This window comes from Diabrotica virgifera, chromosome 5, assembly GCF_917563875.1.
Source record: "Diabrotica virgifera virgifera chromosome 5, PGI_DIABVI_V3a".
NCBI classification, from domain to species: domain Eukaryota; kingdom Metazoa; phylum Arthropoda; class Insecta; order Coleoptera; family Chrysomelidae; genus Diabrotica; species Diabrotica virgifera.
The window spans coordinates 8212202-8231364 of record NC_065447.1 but is presented as its reverse complement, the minus strand read 5'-3'; the positions used below and the strand labels follow the sequence as shown (position 1 = coordinate 8231364).

At 33.1% G+C, this 19163-nt stretch overlaps 1 protein-coding gene across 1 annotated transcript in view; it reads left to right on the top strand.

Annotated features, from left to right (window-relative positions):
• LOC114337047 (peroxidasin) overlaps positions 1 to 15914 on the top strand; it is a 62782-nt gene extending 46868 nt beyond the window's left edge. The window contains exons 8-15 of the mRNA XM_028287463.2: positions 1056 to 1295; positions 2456 to 2773; positions 2927 to 3213; positions 3608 to 3768; positions 8678 to 8889; positions 8972 to 9499; positions 9928 to 10218; positions 15254 to 15914. Of these exons, the coding sequence (XP_028143264.2) occupies positions 1056 to 1295; positions 2456 to 2773; positions 2927 to 3213; positions 3608 to 3768; positions 8678 to 8889; positions 8972 to 9499; positions 9928 to 10218; positions 15254 to 15804 (2588 nt within the window). The 3' untranslated portion in view covers positions 15805 to 15914. The remainder of the gene's footprint in view (positions 1 to 1055; positions 1296 to 2455; positions 2774 to 2926; positions 3214 to 3607; positions 3769 to 8677; positions 8890 to 8971; positions 9500 to 9927; positions 10219 to 15253) is intronic.
• Positions 15915 to 19163: the final 3249 nt, after the last annotated feature.

Here is a 19163-nt window from a genome sequence, read left to right as displayed (position 1 = left end):
GAAAAATCTTAAAGAGTAAAAAAATATAGGTTTTGTCATTATAAATATGCTAGGTTTATTTTGTTTTTCCGTAAGACAAAAATTGGTTAAGATATGCCTGTTCAAAATTTGCATACACTCGTGATTAGTGACCCGTTCAAGCTTTTTCAACTATCACCCTTTCAAAAATAAGCACTTTAAACCAGTGAGACTGACAGATCATATAAAAAATAGATTATTAAGTAAATTGCCTGTAAAGCGGTAGTGATTAATTTCATTTGGGGAGCTAAAGACGGGGAGATTTTCATGATTTTTTTCCAAAAAAAGAGGGCCAACTTTATTTTGAGCGTAACTCGCTTATTTTTAATGCTAGAAACTTTTATAAACAATTAGAATAAAGCTTTTATAAACACTTTAAAAAAGTTTCAATAAGTTTTACCCGAAAGGTGCTTAATTTTTCGGTGATTTCACCTTGAAATATTCGATTTGGAATTAGACGAATAATAACGAATTTTTCATAAGCTACACCTTTGTTTTTACTCGATTGATAGACTTTACTGATACACCATTTTTTTCGGTTTTTTCTAAGCTACACTTTTGATAATGATATTTTTTTCGATCAAATATTTACTTTTTGAGTTATTTGCGAAAAACCGTCTGAAAACGTAGTTTTTTTATCGAAAAATTTTCAATCGCAAATAACTCGAAAAGTATTAAGTTACGTAAAAAACTCTATAGAACAAAAGTTGCTTAAAATCAGTCAATTTATCCATTTCCCGGCTTATCTTGAACGTATGTTTTTTCACCCCCGAGAAGGGGTAACTGTCACCCCCAAGTAAAAGCAACCAACGGCACAATTTCAACTTTGAAGTGGAGAGTAAGTAGAACCTAAATCCAAATTTTCATGCGATTCGGAGTTGCGCCTGAAAATTACACTGTATTCCTGTTCATTTACTGGGCTATTAATAATTCCGCATATGTACTATGCCTTAATTGTCCAATAAGTAATGATCGCATGATCATTCTGTTCTTCAATCCGTATCCATATTTTTTTAATAATTAGTAATATTCTTCAGGTAGTACCATCGAGTTGCCCTGCAAAGCAACAGGCGATCCCAAACCTGGAATTACCTGGCAAAAAGACGGATCATCTATGCAAAGAACCGGTCGATTTAAGGTTGCTTTGAGCGGTAATTTGTATATCTACAAAGTGGGTCCAGAAGACCAAGGAAGATATGAATGCACAGCTCTTAATGATTATGGTAGAGACTCCGCTTCTGGTTATGTCACCGTTAAGAAATTAAAGGATCCTACTGGTAAGTTTTTCTAGATTCTTAATACATTCATACATATTGCTAGAATGAGAGTTCCGTAAATCTATTTTGTTGATGTGGAGATATACATTTCTAATGTTACTTTTCCCCATACACCACAATTTGTATTCTTCACCTGGTTCTTTCGCTGTTTGTCCATTTCACTTCGTCTATTGAATGCAAGCAATGTGTACTCTTAAGCGAATCTACCAACTCCATACTCCTACCTTTAAGACTTCCAAGATTCCAAGGCTCTATCCTGATTTTTCTAACATATAATGGTGTTGCCCTTGAAATAGATCATCATCATCATCAATGTCGGTAGAAATCTTCGTGATTCTTGGTTGGTTGTATGGTTTTAAATGACCAGATTATAGTATAAGTACAATACAAACATATTATTATTCTTCTTCTTTAGGTGCCGTGTCTGTATTCAGACGTTGGCCGTCATCATGTTTACAATTTCCTGAAACCTCTCTCTATCGGCTGCTGCGCGAAATAATTCTTCTACTGTGTAGCCACACCATTGTCTAATATTAAATATTAGACAATGTTAAAATTGTCTAATATTAAAGTTTCTTTCGACCAATCCATCTCTTTCCCTCCACTTTTCCTTGTATTATAAGGCGAAGTAGATGGTATTTAGGTCCTCGAATTATATGGCCGAAGTATTCTGTTTTTTTCTTTTTTATGATGCTTATGAGCAGACGTTCTGAATTCATAATTTAAAGAACATCTTCATTGGAAGTGTGCGAATCCCACGATATCTTTAGGATTCGTCGATAGCACCACAATTCGAATGCTTCTATTTTGTTTAGCATTGTGGTTTTTAACGTCCATGTCTCACAACCATACAATAGGATAGACCACACATAACATTTCAGGACTTTCTTTCGAATATTCATCGACAGGTTTCCGTTACATAAAACTGGTTTCCAGGTCATAAAAGCCTTCCGTGATATTTCGATCCTAGTTATTATCTCTTCATCAGAGTCACAATTTACATTTAACCAGCTGCCAAGGTACTTGAAATGATTCACCCGTTCTAACTCCTCTCCATCAAGAGAAAGCTGACCTTGATCTATATTAATCTTTCCAACTACCATCCATATTAATAATCTCCATCCATTATTATTAATAATCTATTATTCATGTGCTTATAGGTGTTGGTATCGGTGATCAATATGTCAAACTAGCATTTGCCGAAGCTACTGAAGAAGTAGACCGTGCTATCAACCGAACTTTGGACAACCTTGTCAAAAATAAGAACACCCGCAACCCTGGAGACCTTTTCAGGCTTATCAGATACCCAGATGCACCAGCCAGAGAACTGGCTAGAGCTTCTGAAATATACGAAAGGACATTAACTAACATCAGAAAGTACGTGCAAGCTGGCAATTTGACCTTGAATTCCACAGCCGATTTTGATTATAAAGAACTTCTGTCGTCAGAGCATTTGGACATGATTGCTAGATTGTCAGGTAAGGTTCTGAAAATATTTTATTGCAGCATTTATCTATTATTTGTAACAAATATTATGTTAAGTGGCGTCAAATTGTCATTGTGTATCTAGTTTAATCCAGTTGCTTTCAATTTTTTGCTATGCAGATATCTTTTTTATTTTTATTTTTTAGGTTGTACTTCCCACAGACTTCTCAGAAACTGTTCCAATATGTGCTTCCATTCCAAATACCGTTCTGTGGACGGAACATGCAACAATTTGCAGCATCCAACTTGGGGAGCATCTTTAACTGAATTCAGGCGTGTCTTAAAACCAATTTACGAAGACGGTCTTCAAAAACCAGTTGGTTGGATCAAGGATAAGAAATATCATGGATATACGAAGCCAAGTTCTAGATTAGTTTCCACAACTTTGATTACTACCACAAAGATTACTCCTGATCCTGAAATAACTCATATGGTAAGAATCATTTAACTGTAAGTTCAGGTGGAAGTTGTAGCGTGTTTGGCGGGAATCAGCTCAGCCTCAATTATTCCTTGTGCTGGTATGTTTTCGTTAAATGTTACATTATTTTATAATTTTAACGTCCTTTCCCATGTTTCTCATCTTTACTTTGGGTCGTCTCCCTTGTTTTCATCATCGCATTGGTATAATAAAGTATAGTAAAGTTGTTGTACAGGTGATGGTGATTGAAGGAGGAGATTGAAGCCCACAGAAGAGAGGAATGGTATTATTTTCTCGGATGTTTGACGAATACATTAGTCTGTACATATTGTATAGTGTAACTGTATCGACCAACAAAATTAAGGTTCAATATACCTCTTATCTTCTAACTGTAATGGTTTTCTTTCAGGTTATGCAATGGGGTCAATTCCTGGATCACGATTTGGACCATGCTTTACCATCAGTAACGTCTGAAAGTTGGGATGGAATCGATTGTAAGAAATCATGTGATTATAGGGCGCCCTGTTATCCCATGGACGTACCACAAAACGACCCGAGAGTGACAAACCGGTAGGTACATAAAATCTTAGAATATAAAACCGCATAATGAAGTCATTGCTCTTTAATATATTGACTATACTTTGGAAGAGTCATAAGGCCTCGACAAGTTTCTGGCTTCACAGTTTTCTTCTCTACGGGAATAGGTACATATCAAAAAAATAATCACACAATTTTGGTTTTGATTTGGATCAAACACTTCATGATGGGTAGGACTACATTATTCATAATTAAGAATAACGTCAACTATCTTCATCAAGTACCAGAAAAATGTTTTAGGACATACAAGATTATTTTTTTGTGTGTGAATTTGATAGCCTTAGCCGAGCCAATTAGCCAGACATTTTATTATTTTAAAAACAAACAAAACTTTTTTTCAATTAGAGGAATTATTTCTGTATTTCTAACTCTAAATACATAACAAACTAACATATTACAATGATTATCAATAGTAATACCACTAGTGATTCAATTTTCGCGATAAGTATGTCGATTTACTTCTAAACGAAACTGAGTTGCTTGAAAACACCACGAGTCCCTAGGACGAGTGGTGTTTTCTTTAAGCAACTCAGTTGAGTTTAGAAATAAAAGACAGACTTATAAGATAAATTAAATCACGAGTGGTATTTTATTAGACTATTTCACGAACAAAGTGATAGGTCAAAAATTCAGTAGAATGAAAGGAAGGAATTTAATAATAATAAATTTGATCTAGGTAACCCAAATCTACCCATTTTTTGAATAATTCACAATTAGTCATAATCATGAAATATTTATTACAACTATAAATAATTTGTTATAATTATTTTTTACCTATAACAATAAATAATTTGTACACGAAAAGAATACATTATTCTCGACTATAATTATTATAAACGGTGCAATTGTAAAAATTTTGAATAGTATGACCGTTATTAGGTGGATACAATGTATTGTTGCTATTATTACTTGATGTACTTGGAGTATTCCTAAAAGTATTAACTATGTTCTGATGATGTTCGGCACTAAGATGTAAATACGGTTTCATCGAGTTCGAACTTCCATGTCCAGTAATTTTCATAGCTTGTTACTCACTAACGCCAGATTGTAGTAACTGACTAACTGCAGTGGCACGATTAGAGTGATTCGTTATTTTCACTTTTTTAGTGTCTAATCCTATCTTTTCTGCAGACATTTTTGATATTTGTAAAATCTAATTTGTAGTTGCGATCGTACCACCGAAACGACTCATTTTGACGTATACAGCTACAATAATTTTTTTGGCAAACGTCAAACTTTGCTTTGCGATCGGTATCCATGGTTACGTTGTTGAAAACACGAAGCTGATAGACCAATCAGAATTGAAAGACAGTTGGTGTTTTCGCGATAACACAAGCTGTCTTTGGTTTGTGATTGGTCAGATTATGTGAAAATTTTAAGATGAGTGAAATAGTCTAAATAATACACTGTTTTGGTTGTAAATATTTTTTTGTAAATATTGATTTTTTTTGTATTTTTTATTATATTTTTAATTTGTTTTTTTTATTAATTGATTTTTTTACTACGCTAAGACATAAACCCGATTCAACATCTCGGAGGTTTACATCTTCTTAGTTTTTTTCTCTTTTATTTTAACTTTTTTTATCTTTTTTTTTCTTGTTCTTTTCTTTTGTCAATTATAATATACAGTAATTACTTAAATCTACAAGGTTTAAAAAATAACAAACATGTTTGTTTTGTTTTAACAAACATGCTTGCTTTGTTTTAACAAAATTACTTAAATACAGGGTAAATTTTATTGCTACAATTTATATTTACAGTTTTTGATATGTTCGTAAATTGTGTTTAATGTATTAATATCAATAATTATACAAGGTTATGACACACGAATACACGCCAATATAACAAAAGAAAAAACTTCTGTTGGAGTGAAAGTAAAAAGAAAGATATACTCCAACAGAAGTAAGGAAAAAGGAGATAACTAATGGGACAAAAATGAAAATAGATGGGATGTAAAGAGGAGAGTGAAGTGGCTTCTACGTGGAGAAGCCGCAGTAGGAAAAATACTACTTTCCAGTAGTATTGGTGGAGGAAAGTGGAAGGATGTAGAAGTGAAGAGAAGGGGATATTAAAAGGGATATAAGTAGAAGTATGAAGAGACAGAGGCAAACGGAATAAAGTTGGCTAGCAAGAGATGCAAGAGAACAACTTGACACTCAAGGATAGATACGGCTCGTTTGCATGCCTGTCGAAGAACAGTAGCTCTAAGTAGATAGTAATGGTGACTAAAAGGTGAAATAATAAAATAAGAATAATGTACTGAAAATGAATGAAGATGAATAATTGCTAAAGACGAACAAAATAAATAAAACTAACAAATCATGGGCGCCATGAAAATGATCTTCGATCATTCTCCCAGGTACCTTACACTGCTGTCAAATATTAAATATATTAAATCTGTAATAGTGAACATAAAGGAATAATAAAATGAATGATATACAAAATAAGTAAATATTTATTAAAAATAACTACTAGATTTTTGACATTCTCTGAGTTACACCAAGTGCATATCATGTGACTCTAAAATGACACAAGTTATACAAAGTTATATTTGAGATAACTACAATAATGTTATCTGTTACAAAATTACATACGTACCTCTTACTTACATATAGGGTACAACTCACATGAGTCTTCTACCAACTGGTGATAGTACGCTTGCTACGTACGACTAAAACTGAAACCGACGAAGATGAAAATAATACAAATAAATAGGCCCAAACCTCACTAAGAGAAAATACAATAATGAATAAGCAAAGTTAAATATACAAATGAATAAAAGTTATAGTAATGAAGTTAAGATAAATACCGAACCGATGACCTAAATTAACCAAGCCAATGCAATTAAATAAAGTAACGATGAATTAACCGAACAAATGAAATAAAGCGAATAACAATAAAATATTTGGGAAACAAGCAAGTAATATTACAAAATAAATATCAAACCAATAACGTATAGAAACCTAATTTTCTAGGCTTATTACCTTTTGCACAATGTAACGTACCATATGATCGTAAATAAGTTTGGGAACCTAATACATTAATAAACAAATATGTTATATAAAAAAATACAGGCAGCTAAATCTGAAAAAATATTAAGAAACATAGTGCATTACCAAAAGTCCGAAATATAAAACAAGCTGGCTTCAGGAAACACAGGAACACCATGGACCATGGACACGAATAGAAAAAAAATTCTTTTTGTGAGACCTTTCGTATTGCCTGGAAGAAACAATAGGTTTTTTGATATGTGGATGATGGTGTGAAAAGTCATGGACCACCATAAAAGAATCTTGATGATGTGAACAACACTTTTCTTCTCCAAAATAAAACAACTGCCAAGAATGAGTGGATGACAGAAAAATATTAGGAATGGTGGAACAATGAAGGCAGTGTAAGATCAGGCAGGACCAAGTAGGTTATCGAAATATACACAACGAAATTCGTAAAGAAATTATAACAGCGAAGGAGATCTGGATGATCGTACCTTTAAATCATCTGAGCTTCAGATGACATATTTGATGTCTCGTATTTCCTAAACCTGTTGTCCGATTTTAGTATTTTTTAAAATATTTTATAGCTTTATTCTTCAATAATATCGGTGTAATAATATTGTTGCTAAACAGATAAGGGTCATTGTATACCGGGTGTAACAATGATAGTGTGTTTTTTGCTCAAAGTTTGGAATATTCTAGCGTATATAAAATATTGAAATTAAAACTCAACTGTAGCCTTAGGCTTTCTTAACATTTTTATTTTTGATTCATTCGCCTATGTTGGACAATATAAAAGTTAGGTACTTTAACAACTAGCAACGTTCTTCATCACTACAGGATGTTTCTAAATAAGTGTTACAAACTTTAAGGGGTAATTCTGCATACAAAATAATTACCGTTTGCTTTATTAACATATGTCCGCAAATGCTTCGTTTCCGAGATACGGGATGTTGAATTTTTTCTTACAAACTGACTATTTATTTAATGCTCTAAAACCGGTTGAGATATGTAAATGAAATTTGGTAGGTTTTAAGAGGTAGCTATTGTGCATTTTTTGGCATATAATTAAGAATTTTATATTCACCATTGGCGTGCATACGGATCATATGACCGGGTAATATGACCCTTCTGCACACCAATGATGAATATAAAATTCTTAATTGTATGTCAAAAAATGCGCAGTAACTACCTCTTAAAACCTACTAAATTTCATTTGCGTATCTCAACCGGTTTAAAAGCAATAAATAAATCGCCAGTTTGTAAGAAAAAAATTCAACATCCCGTATCTCGGAAACGAAGCATTTGCGGACATATGTTTATAAATCAAACGGTCATTATTTTTTATGCAGAATTACCCCTTAAAGTTTGTTGCATTTATTTAGAAACACCCTGTATTGATGAAGAACGTTGCTAGTTGTTAAAGTTAATAAAGTACTTTTTTATTATCCAACATAGGCGAATGAACCAAAAATAAAAATGTTAGGAAAGCCTAAGGCTACAGTTGAGTTTTAATTTCAATATTTTATATACGCTAGAATATTCCACAGGGTGTTCCAAACTTTGAGGAAAAACACACTATCATTGTTACACCCGGTATACAATGACACTTAGACACATGTGTTTAGAAACAATATTATTACACCGATATTCTTGAAGAATAAAGCTATAACATATTAAAAAAATCACTAAAATCGGACAACAGGTTTAGGAAATACGAGACATCAAAAATGTCCCATTTTAAGGTGGTGCGTTAATTTTGATGCTTAGTGTATTAATCATCATGGATAGCGAAATACTGGACCTAAGTGTCTCTACACAAATATTTCCTGTAAATGATAATATAATTTTTTTAATTCAATTTTTCACTACATTTTGATTTTTTGTAGACGATGCATAGATTTTATCCGAACCTCATCCATATGCGGATCTGGAATGACTTCCGTCTTTTTCGATTCCATACAACCTAGAGAACAGATCAACCAGTTAACCTCTTACATTGACGCTTCACAAGTATACGGATTTTCAGAAGAGTTGGCTAGTAATTTAAGAGACCACAACACTAACTGGGGACGATTGAGGGAAGGACCCATCTTTCCAGGTAAAGCTCTAACGAATTCACATTAAGACACTGCTGTTCCATTAAACGTAGAGAAAGAGTTATCTCTACTTTTTTATTTTAGGCAAAAAGGCGTTGTTACCATACGCCGAAAATCAAGGAATTGATTGCAGACGCAATCTCACAGAAAGCACTTTAAACTGCTTCGTAGCTGGAGATATAAGAGCCAACGAGCAAGTAGGACTTCTAGCAATGCACACCATCTGGCTGCGAGAGCATAACAGGATAGCCAAAGAACTTAAAATTATGAACCCCCACTGGGATACAGATCAGCTCTACCACGAGGCTCGTAAGATAGTAGGAGCTTCCATGCAACACGTTACTTACAAACAGTGGTTGCCTATTATCATAGGAAAAAAGGGAATGGAGAAGCTGGGCGAGTACCAAGGTTACAATCCCAATATTAACCCTTCTATTTCTAATGTGTTCGCTACTGCTGCCTTACGTTTTGGTCACACTTTGATAAATCCGGTTTTGCACAGATTGAACAGCGATTTTAAACCGATCAGGGAAGGAAATTTGCCGCTTTCCAAGGCGTTTTTCTCGCCTTGGAGGCTCGTTGAAGAGGGAGGAATCGATCCTTTACTTCGAGGTAAGTAATATTGTATTTGATATTACTCCACGATCACTTGTTTTAGATTTGTAACTTTACTTCTTGATTCTTTACTTCAGCTATAACTGATTATCTCTTAAGTCTTACGTGAAAATATTTTAAGTACCTACTTAACTTATTTTTGTTCTGGTCATATGCTCCAAGAACTTCAATATCATCATTCAACCTTCTGCATCCAAAGTAGAACGTAAACCTCCCAAATTTCTTACAGTTCTGTCTATGGATCTTCCTGCGGCCAATTCTTGTGGTTATTTTTCAACGGGATTGGATTAGGAGAAGAGGCAGCATCGAATGGCCTCCTCGGTAACCAGATTTGTCTCTTGGATTTTTTGTTGGGACACCTAAAAACTAAAATCTGTAGAACACCACCCGCATCTTCAAAAAATATCCTAATTTTAAAATTGTAGGTTTCTTCACTGTCGCCGCGAAAATAAAAAAATCAGACGAAAATCTAAACTCAGAACTGACGGAGACACTCTTCCAAGCAGCCCATGCCGTTGCTCTTGATCTGGCTGCAATGAATGTACATAGAGGAAGGGATCATGCTCTACCTGAGTACCTTGAGTACAGGAAGTTCTGTAATATGACACCCGTAAACAGCTTCGACGATCTAAGATATGACATTAGTGATGCGAATGTTAGGAGAAAACTGCAACAGCTGTATGGTCATCCTGGAAACATCGACGTGTTTGTTGGAGGTAAGTTTATCAGAATATTTTTATGTTGTGTTTAATCATAAAAATATTTGCATTTTATGTTTTTTTTTCTTCTTCTAGTGCCGACTCCACTAATGAAGGTTGGCTATAACCACTGCAAATTCGTCTCTATCTCCTGCTTTTCTTAAAACCGTCTGTGTGTTTAACCCGGTCCAGTCGCGAATGTTTTTCAGCTAGGACATTTGTCATCTACTAGGACTCCTTTTTCCGTTAATTTTACCCTTCATAATCAGCTGTAATAACTCGTACTTATCATTTCTAAGTATGTGCCTCAAGTATGGTGTTTCTCTCTTTTTATTGGTGGTCAAAAGTTCTCTGTCTCTTCCCATTCTGTGCAACATCATTTCGTTCGTAATATGATCGGTCCATGGTATTTTTAATATTCTCCTAAAAAGCTACATCCCAAAAGATTCCATCTTTCTCATTAAGTCATCATTAACAGTCCAAGCTTCGACATCATAAAGAAGAAAAGAGTGGATATAACATTTTACCATGCGATATCGGATTTGCAGATTGAATATTTAGTTACTCAGAAATTTCATCATATTCAAAACGGCTGCTCTTGATTGCTCTATTCTTGATCGAACTTCTGATTTCGAATTTAGATCTTCCGTTATTCAGACTTTTAAGTATTTTATTTTGTCCACTTGTTCGATATCTTCATTTTCTATATGGATCCTTGTTACGACTTTACTCCTCTTACTGATCACCATGGTTTTTGTTTTCTTTTTGTTTATTGTTAAACCAAACTGTTCCCCAGTATCACAAATTGTGTTTAGTAACGTCTGCAGGTCTTTACGTAGCCATAACGAATTTTGTTTATATTTTCACCACTTGATGCCTTCTGTGCTGTTTTCAATAACTTGTGTAAATAACTCTTCGGAGTGTATATTAAATAGTAATGGTGAAAGTGCACAGCCCTGTCTCACTCCTCTACTTATCTGTTGCGCATCCGTGTTATCACCGTCTAATGTTACAACAGCCTGTTGGTTCCAATTAGTCGAGGAAATGAAACTGAAAAAATGGCAAAACCTCGCAATTTTTTCGCCCAGCATCGACTTGTACAAAAATTTGGAATTAGGCTCATTACACCCTCTAGTTCATTTCCTATATTGAGCCGTTGTACGCTTTTGGTTTTTTAAGGGTGAAAACTACCCCTAATTCTAAAAAATTATAAAATAATTTTAGTTGTTTTATGCTTTAAGATATACTATCATAATATTTCAACCCTTAAAACCACCCTTGTTGGAGCTATATATAAAAAATTTACTTATCCTAAAAGAATAATTTCGGCTTGCATCGATTTACATAAAAATTTGGGATTAGCATCATCTCACCCTGTACTTCATATTTTATATCATGCTTAAGGGCGTTGATTATTTTTAGGGGTGTAAACTACCCCTTATTGTCAAAAATTATATAAAAACATTGTAAACTTTAATATGGGTAAAATTTGGTTTTGATTGGTTAAATAATTATTGTTTTATACTTTAGGATATAATATAATATTTCAACCCTTGAAAACCACCGTTAATGACATTACAGTTTTTATAAGTAGATATTTTAATAGATCTATACAGAAAAAAAGTAGAATTAAAGAATTACAAAAACATTTATTTACACAAAAATACGAATTTACAAATATGTACAAATGCAAATACACATAGTGTTTTAGTCATCTTTCAGTATACGAACCGGTTCTGTGGTATTATACATACATTGAAAACTATCCATAAGCGGACTTATCCGAATTTTTCGAAAAAAAAAACGTCGTTTTATAAACACAGCTCCTTCATTTTTGGCGATAAAAAGTTTTTTCAAAAATTATTTTGTAGGATTCTTAAAGAGTTATAAGACTGTGTAAACTAAATTCCGTAAGATCCCTTAGTTTTTAATTAGGGTGGGTTTAAAGGGCTCGAATAAGGGGTGTTTGCTCGTAAATAGAGGTTTTAAACAGCTATATCTCGCTAACTGTTCACTGTAATGAAAATCTATGCACAAGGGAATTTTAGCTATTTAAAAAGCTACAATTTAGTAGTCTATCATTTTTTTCGTATCTCCAGTATTTTCGGAGATATTTTGCAGTAAATGGTGAAAAATTGGAAATTCCAAAAAATTAATTTTTCTTTAAACTCTAATTTTTCTAAAATTAGCCCTTTTAAATAGGTCAAACTTCTTGGGTGTATTGATAAATACAAATATAAAAAGGAATTACAGAAAGGCGAAGACCAATTTTTAATTAGGAGGGTAGTTAGGGGGCTGTTTTCACTGATTTTTTCATAGAGAAAAGCAGGTACCGACCTTTTTTGATCATAAGTCGCTTAATTTTCAGGCTAGAAACTTTTTATTATTATTTTTTGAAAGGCCTAACTGCATGCTTGAAAAAATATTATTTGAGTTTTCCTCGAAAAATGCAAAGTTTTTCCGTTATTTTACTTTGAATATTTCAAATTATGCTTTTGACGAAAAAAGCTAACTTTTAACGTGCCGTATCTCGGTTTTTATTGGTCTTAAAGATATTACAGAAAAAGAGTTTGGTTTGTGTTACTAAAAGATACAATTTTGATATCTACAGTTTTTTTGATTAAATGTATATTTTTCGAGGTATTCTCAAAAAACCCTCTAAAAAAGTCGATTTTTTCATCGAAAAACTGTTACTTTCAAGCGCGAATAACTCGAAAAATATTAGTTTTACGAAGAAAATGTAAAAACCTTTTTTTCTTAGAATTACCTTTTACATCGATTTACATGGTTAAAATGTAATAAAAAAATTCCCGCCCCCCGAGATGGGGTGGCAACCACCCCCAAGGTTTTAGCGTAGGCATGATATAGAAAATGATCCTTGGACTATTCCCTACCTTCTGTGAAAATTTCAAGTATATCCATGCTGGATGAAAAAATTGCGAGCCAAAATGCTTCATTTCCTCGACTAAATAGTGATTTCTCACTATGTTAATATCATTTTTGTCAAGTCCTTTTCTCTTTAGACATTCCATGAGTTTTATGTTTAACTTTGTGGAACATAATATGTTCCATATTGATATCAATGGCTATCGCCTACTGTTGCCTTTGAGACTATTCTTCTTTAAAAACAAGGCAAAGTTCAACTTATGAACATGTACTTTACCGTTGATAATTTCGATGTACTTTAATAATCTTCTTCCTCTCTTTTATTCCACAGTTTACGTACTTGTTGGCATCAAACTTTACTTCATCTTTTCAAGAGGCGTCCTACATTATTTCTTCAATTTTGTTTATAATTTAGTATGTATGCTCTCTCCTTCCACATATAATTTTCTTATGCATTTCGTATATATTTAGTTTAAATTTCAAATCCTGCTCAAAGGACCAATGAATAAATTAGTTACATCTATCATATTAATTTAACGGTGCTGGTTCTTATGTTTTATAATGAAATAAGTTAAATGTAAATTTATCAATTCATTTGCGTGTGTATGTAAATTACGATTATATTACGGTACCTTTGATATGTTGTATACTTCTTCTTCTTTTCTAGTGCGCTAGGGGGCTGTGGCATTGGGCTGAACTGTGGAATCTCGTTCTTTCTTCCTACATTTGAGTGTCGGGTTAAAGTAACGTATTCGGGTAACGTCGGGTATTAGTAACGTAGTACAGACATACACACATTAATTAAACTACATGTCGATGGTTAAGAGCACAGATATAGTATGTCCACTTTTTGCTGATTTTAAGATAACATTATAAAAATATTCAGTAGGGTCATATGAATGTTCTGCATAATTATTGCAAGTCCAGAATGATTGTAAATGGGTTAAACGGCCTTGCCAAAATATAGTATTTCTCATTTGTACTAAAAACCGACTTGCACAGATATTTTATGTCCGTTTGGAAGTGTACAGACATAGTATGTTTTGGGACATACAATATTAGTGCTCACGCGATCAAACTTATCATGGCTGTAAATACTGTTTGTCCGGGCATGCAGTAACATACCTTATGTTGTATGTCCATACACATTTTCAAAAAAAATATTTTTTAACCCAATAATACATAATATTTTAAAAAATATCTACATTAAGCTAATAATGATACCCGAACTTATTACCCAAACATTATGATATAACGGTATATCAGCAGTATCAAACAAAAAGTAACGCGAAAACTTCAAAACGTTCTCCTCAATAATTAAGATATTTGGACATACTATATCTGCGCTCTTAACCATCGATGTGAAAGATAGTAAAAGTACGTAATATCTCGTGTTTTAGTCCTTTTGCTGACGGTTTTTGCTGTAAATTTTAAATAACCGCTTGGATTGACATAATGAAATTTGGCATGCACATAGCTAACATATCATAGAAAAAAAAAGTGATATTGTGCCGATGTGTGCTTTTGTCATAAGTCCGGAATTGGCTGAACTGACTATTGATTCCAAGGAACTTTTGTTCTATAGGGTTTTTTCACTAAGTGAATACTTGTCGAGTTATTTGAGAGTGAATATGTTCATTTTTCAATAAAAAAAATATCGCAAAAAGTATTTTATCGAAAAAAAAAAAATTTTCAGCAAAATATAGCTTATGAAAAAGTGAAAAAAAAAACGGTATATATATAAAGTCTGTAGACGCAGTAGAAGCAGAGTTAATAAAATCGAATTTTTCAACGTGAAATAACCAAAAAATGAAGCACTTTTCGGGGAAAATTAATCACAACGTTTTTAAAGTGTTTAAAAAAACCTTTATTTTTGTTTTCTAAAAAGTTTCTAGCATCAAAAGTAAGTTACGCTCAAAATAAAGTTGGTCCTTTTTTTTTGTAAAAAAAAACCGTAAAAATCTCCCCCCAGCCCAATGTTTTTTGAAATGCATTCAACGCTGTTCGACACTTTTAGACGCATTATTGACCACAGTTACGCTATATGAATGTGTTTTATTTTTTCTTTTCCTCATGTCTTATTTTTCAAGTAGTGATATGTCTGTTTCTTGTCGTTTAATGACCGCATTTTGGCATATGTTTAGTTACTAATGTCTATCTTTTTTAGGAATTTTGGAAGATCAGATTGATGGAGGAAAAGTAGGTCCACTTTTCCAATGCATCTTGATCGAGCAATTCAAACGTCTCAGAGACGGCGACCGTTTTTACTACGAAAATCCATCAGTTTTCAAACCAGACCAGTTAGCTCAAATCAAGCAATTTAATCTTGCCCGAGCCATTTGTGACAACGGTGATAATATTACCAGAATAACCAGAGATGTCTTTAGACTACCAGAAGTCCAAGGAGGATACGTTAGCTGTGACGAGCCACCAAAAGTGGATTTGCGGTTTTGGTACGAATGCTTTGCAGATTGTCAGTATTTTGAAAGATCAGAGAGAGGTTGTCACGTTGACTTCAGAACTGAAAGAAGGCACATACTGGCCAAAAGGGAAGCGCCACCTGGTGCCTTGATTGCGAACGAAACCATCAACGGCGAAGAAATAAGTATGTTGATGTCTAGGATTAGTGTTTTAGAACAAGACATTGATAACATGAAAAATAATTTGAAAGAGTATGATATTTATGTAAAGAAACTAAAACAAGATGCTGAAAATTAATTTTATTTTTTTTAATCGCTCAGATTCTTTTTATTTTCTCAGGTCAGTTTTATTTTTAACTGTTAATTCTTTGTAAATGCTAGTGCCGCCATTAAATATTTAATTTTTTAGTTGTGTCTTTCAATATTTGATACATATTCAATACTTGGATAATGTACAGAGTATAAACAATAAATATCAAGAAACTCTTACGGAACTAAAACAATGGAAAATAGACCTGGATCCCGCATAAGAAAAAAAAGTTGATTAATAGCAAGCTGAAAATTTGTTAATAGCTTAACGGTGTCTAGTCGGACAAACATTGATGCACGGGAACACTGAAACAGGGGAAGTTTTAACGGTGGAGCATGATAAACGTGTCGTTCTGACAAGTTTATGATGGTGAAAAATAGCAAGTTGTTTTTAAGTTTATTCAATAGCCAACGTTATATAATATATGAAAAAATGTTTGTCCAACAAAAAGGTTGGGCATTTTAACGAGTCCGACACGTAGAACATGTCACATCACAGGAACTATGTTGGTGATGAATAGCAGTCTGATTTTTGCATGAGAGTTTAATGAAAGGTTAAAAAAGCAATTGGAAGTTCTGTCGGACAAAATGAATGGGAAATTTTCCTAGTCGGACATTCTAAACATGTAAGATATAGACAAAAATGTTGGTGATAAATAGCAAGCTAATTTTGATTTGTTTATCTACAAATTATATTTTGTAACGCAAAAAGTTATATGTCGGACACAAAGTTTGGGCAAATCGAAGGAAATAAATAAAAAACATTTTTTCAGAATGACTTATTTATAATTCACATATTGATAAAGCTATTTTAGTTGTATATTATTATTTATATTCACATATTTGCATGTGCATATATATATACATGCACAATCCAAAAACAGTGAGGTAAGTATCAATGCATGTATATATTGCAAAACAATTATTTTTTTGGGTGGAGTTTGTTCTAGATTTTCTCAAAATGACAATAAAAAATGTCAAAGAACCTGTGAAAGCAATCTCTTAGGGTTTTCTAATTAGGCGCATCAGAAAGTACGGAAAATTTCCTACAAAAAACGTTGTATACATTTTTTTCCATACTCAAATCTTAACCCTGTAAACGACATTGAAAAATGTGAAGAGTCTAAAACTTCGGTGCTTATAAGAATAGACGTAAATATGACACATTATGCTTAGAAGTATGTATTGGAAGGCTGCATTTGTCAGTGTGACACTTTGTGCTATACAAAGTAGTATTTGAAAGTACATGGTCTTTCTGTTTCTGTTTGCCACGTGTGTTGGAAATTAAAATTTATATTAACTATGGAGTGTTTTTGTGTCTATTTTTGAGTGTCAACAGTTTAAATTTTAAGTCGCCAAATCAAAAGTGAAACCATTCAACGGAACATTTTTGAGTAATTTTCGAACATTTTACAAAGTTAGTAAAATACTTGGTCATCAATTCAATGAGGTTCAGTTGCCAGATAATTGTGAAAGTTCTATTGAATATCATTCTTCGTGCTATAATGCTTTGCTTGATTGAAAAAGGGTACCTAAATAAATTATTACTAAAATTGTATAACGTAATTTTTCTCAACTTTCTACAAATGAAAAAATAATGTAATTAATATGTCACATGGCAAGAAATAATTTGCTGCCAAAATAAATCGATTAGTTTAAATTTGAAGTTACGATTGCAATTTATTATGAATTATTGTCAAAAGTCACAGTTTTTCTTAAATGGAAATGTATTCATAGACATAAGGGTAGACAGGGAATACAGTGCAAAAAGTCGATAGGTGGTCTATCTATCTCTTTTAACCAAGCGATCCCGCGAATGTGGCAGACAAAGATAGCTAGACCACTCAATCCATAATATAATTTGCCTGATCTACTATAAATGTATTACAGTGAGGTATCTAAATGATGTTGACATAAATCGAAAGATATCGATTGTAATTGATTGCAGGTACTTTTGACATAGAATAATCGCCCCTTATTGAAATTTCAAAAATTATTTTTTTAAATTGTCCGACTACAAAATCTACCCCATATTTTTTTCCGACAACAGTCATTCTTGGTAAGGAATAATTTACTTAATTAAATTTCGTCTTTGTCGGAAAGCTATTTATCACCAGCATTTTTGTCTATATCTTACCTGTTTAGAATGTCCGACTACGAAAACTTCCCATTAATTTTGTTGGACAGAACTTCCAATTGTTTTTTTAACCTTTCATTAAACTCTCATGCAAAAATCAGACTGCTATTCATCACCAACATAATTCCTGTGATGTGACATGTTCCACGTGTCGGACTCGTTAAAATGCCCAACATTTTTGTCGGACAAACATTTTCGCATATATTACATAACGTTGGTTATCGAATAAACTTAAAAACAACTTGCTATTTTTCACAATCATAAACTTGTCAGGACGACACGTTTATCATGCTCCACAGTTAAAACTTCCCCCGTTCCAGTGTTCCCGTGCATCAAAGTTTGTCCGACTAGACACCGTTAAGCTATTAACAAATTTTCAGCTTGCTATTAATCAACTTTTCTTTCTTACGCGGGATCCAGGTCTAAAATGGCATAGTGGTATTTATTGAAATTAAGGAATAGGGTCAAGGAAGCGAAATAATAGAAGAATATGTTCATTATTACAGCGGAGTAAATAAAGTTCAAAGAGCAAAAAGTCATGTGCCTGCAACAATAAGAAAAATATATAATATACATATGTGTCAAAGTAAAGGAAGATAATACCTATGCCGTCATAATAGTAGCATATGCCCTCATCAATGACATTAAAGGAGCAAGTAAAGGTTTTATAACAACAAAAAACCATATTGGAATAGATGGAATATGACTGCATATTATAGAGTCCCTTTCATCTCCTTGTCTTATACATTGTAAAATGCAGAGATTAAGGATGTTACCAGAAAGTGGTTGTGCTGAAGAGGTCTAGAGACCGAAACGAACGTATGGATACGAATAGTGGATCATCTCTAAATCGAAATGAAACATAAGGTGTTTTTAAAACAATATTGTTGGACAACAAAGATAGAAAACCAAATAAAAGACAAGAAGTAAGCTTACCAAAGGTAGCTGACCACAGAGGGAGTCAAGAAGACTAAAGGCAAAATTATGAAGCAATAAATGTGTAAAGATATAGATAGCTTAATGAGAAGCTCAAAAGCAAGGGAGGCATGGAAAACGTTGAGAAACTTCAGATAAAATATCCATGAAAATTATCAGTACTTACTAGTACAAATGGACGAATGGGTAAAATATTACTCAAGACTTATTACAAGAACAAATATGTCTATATACTCCCCAACTTATAAAATAAAAGACAGACAAACACAAGTTGC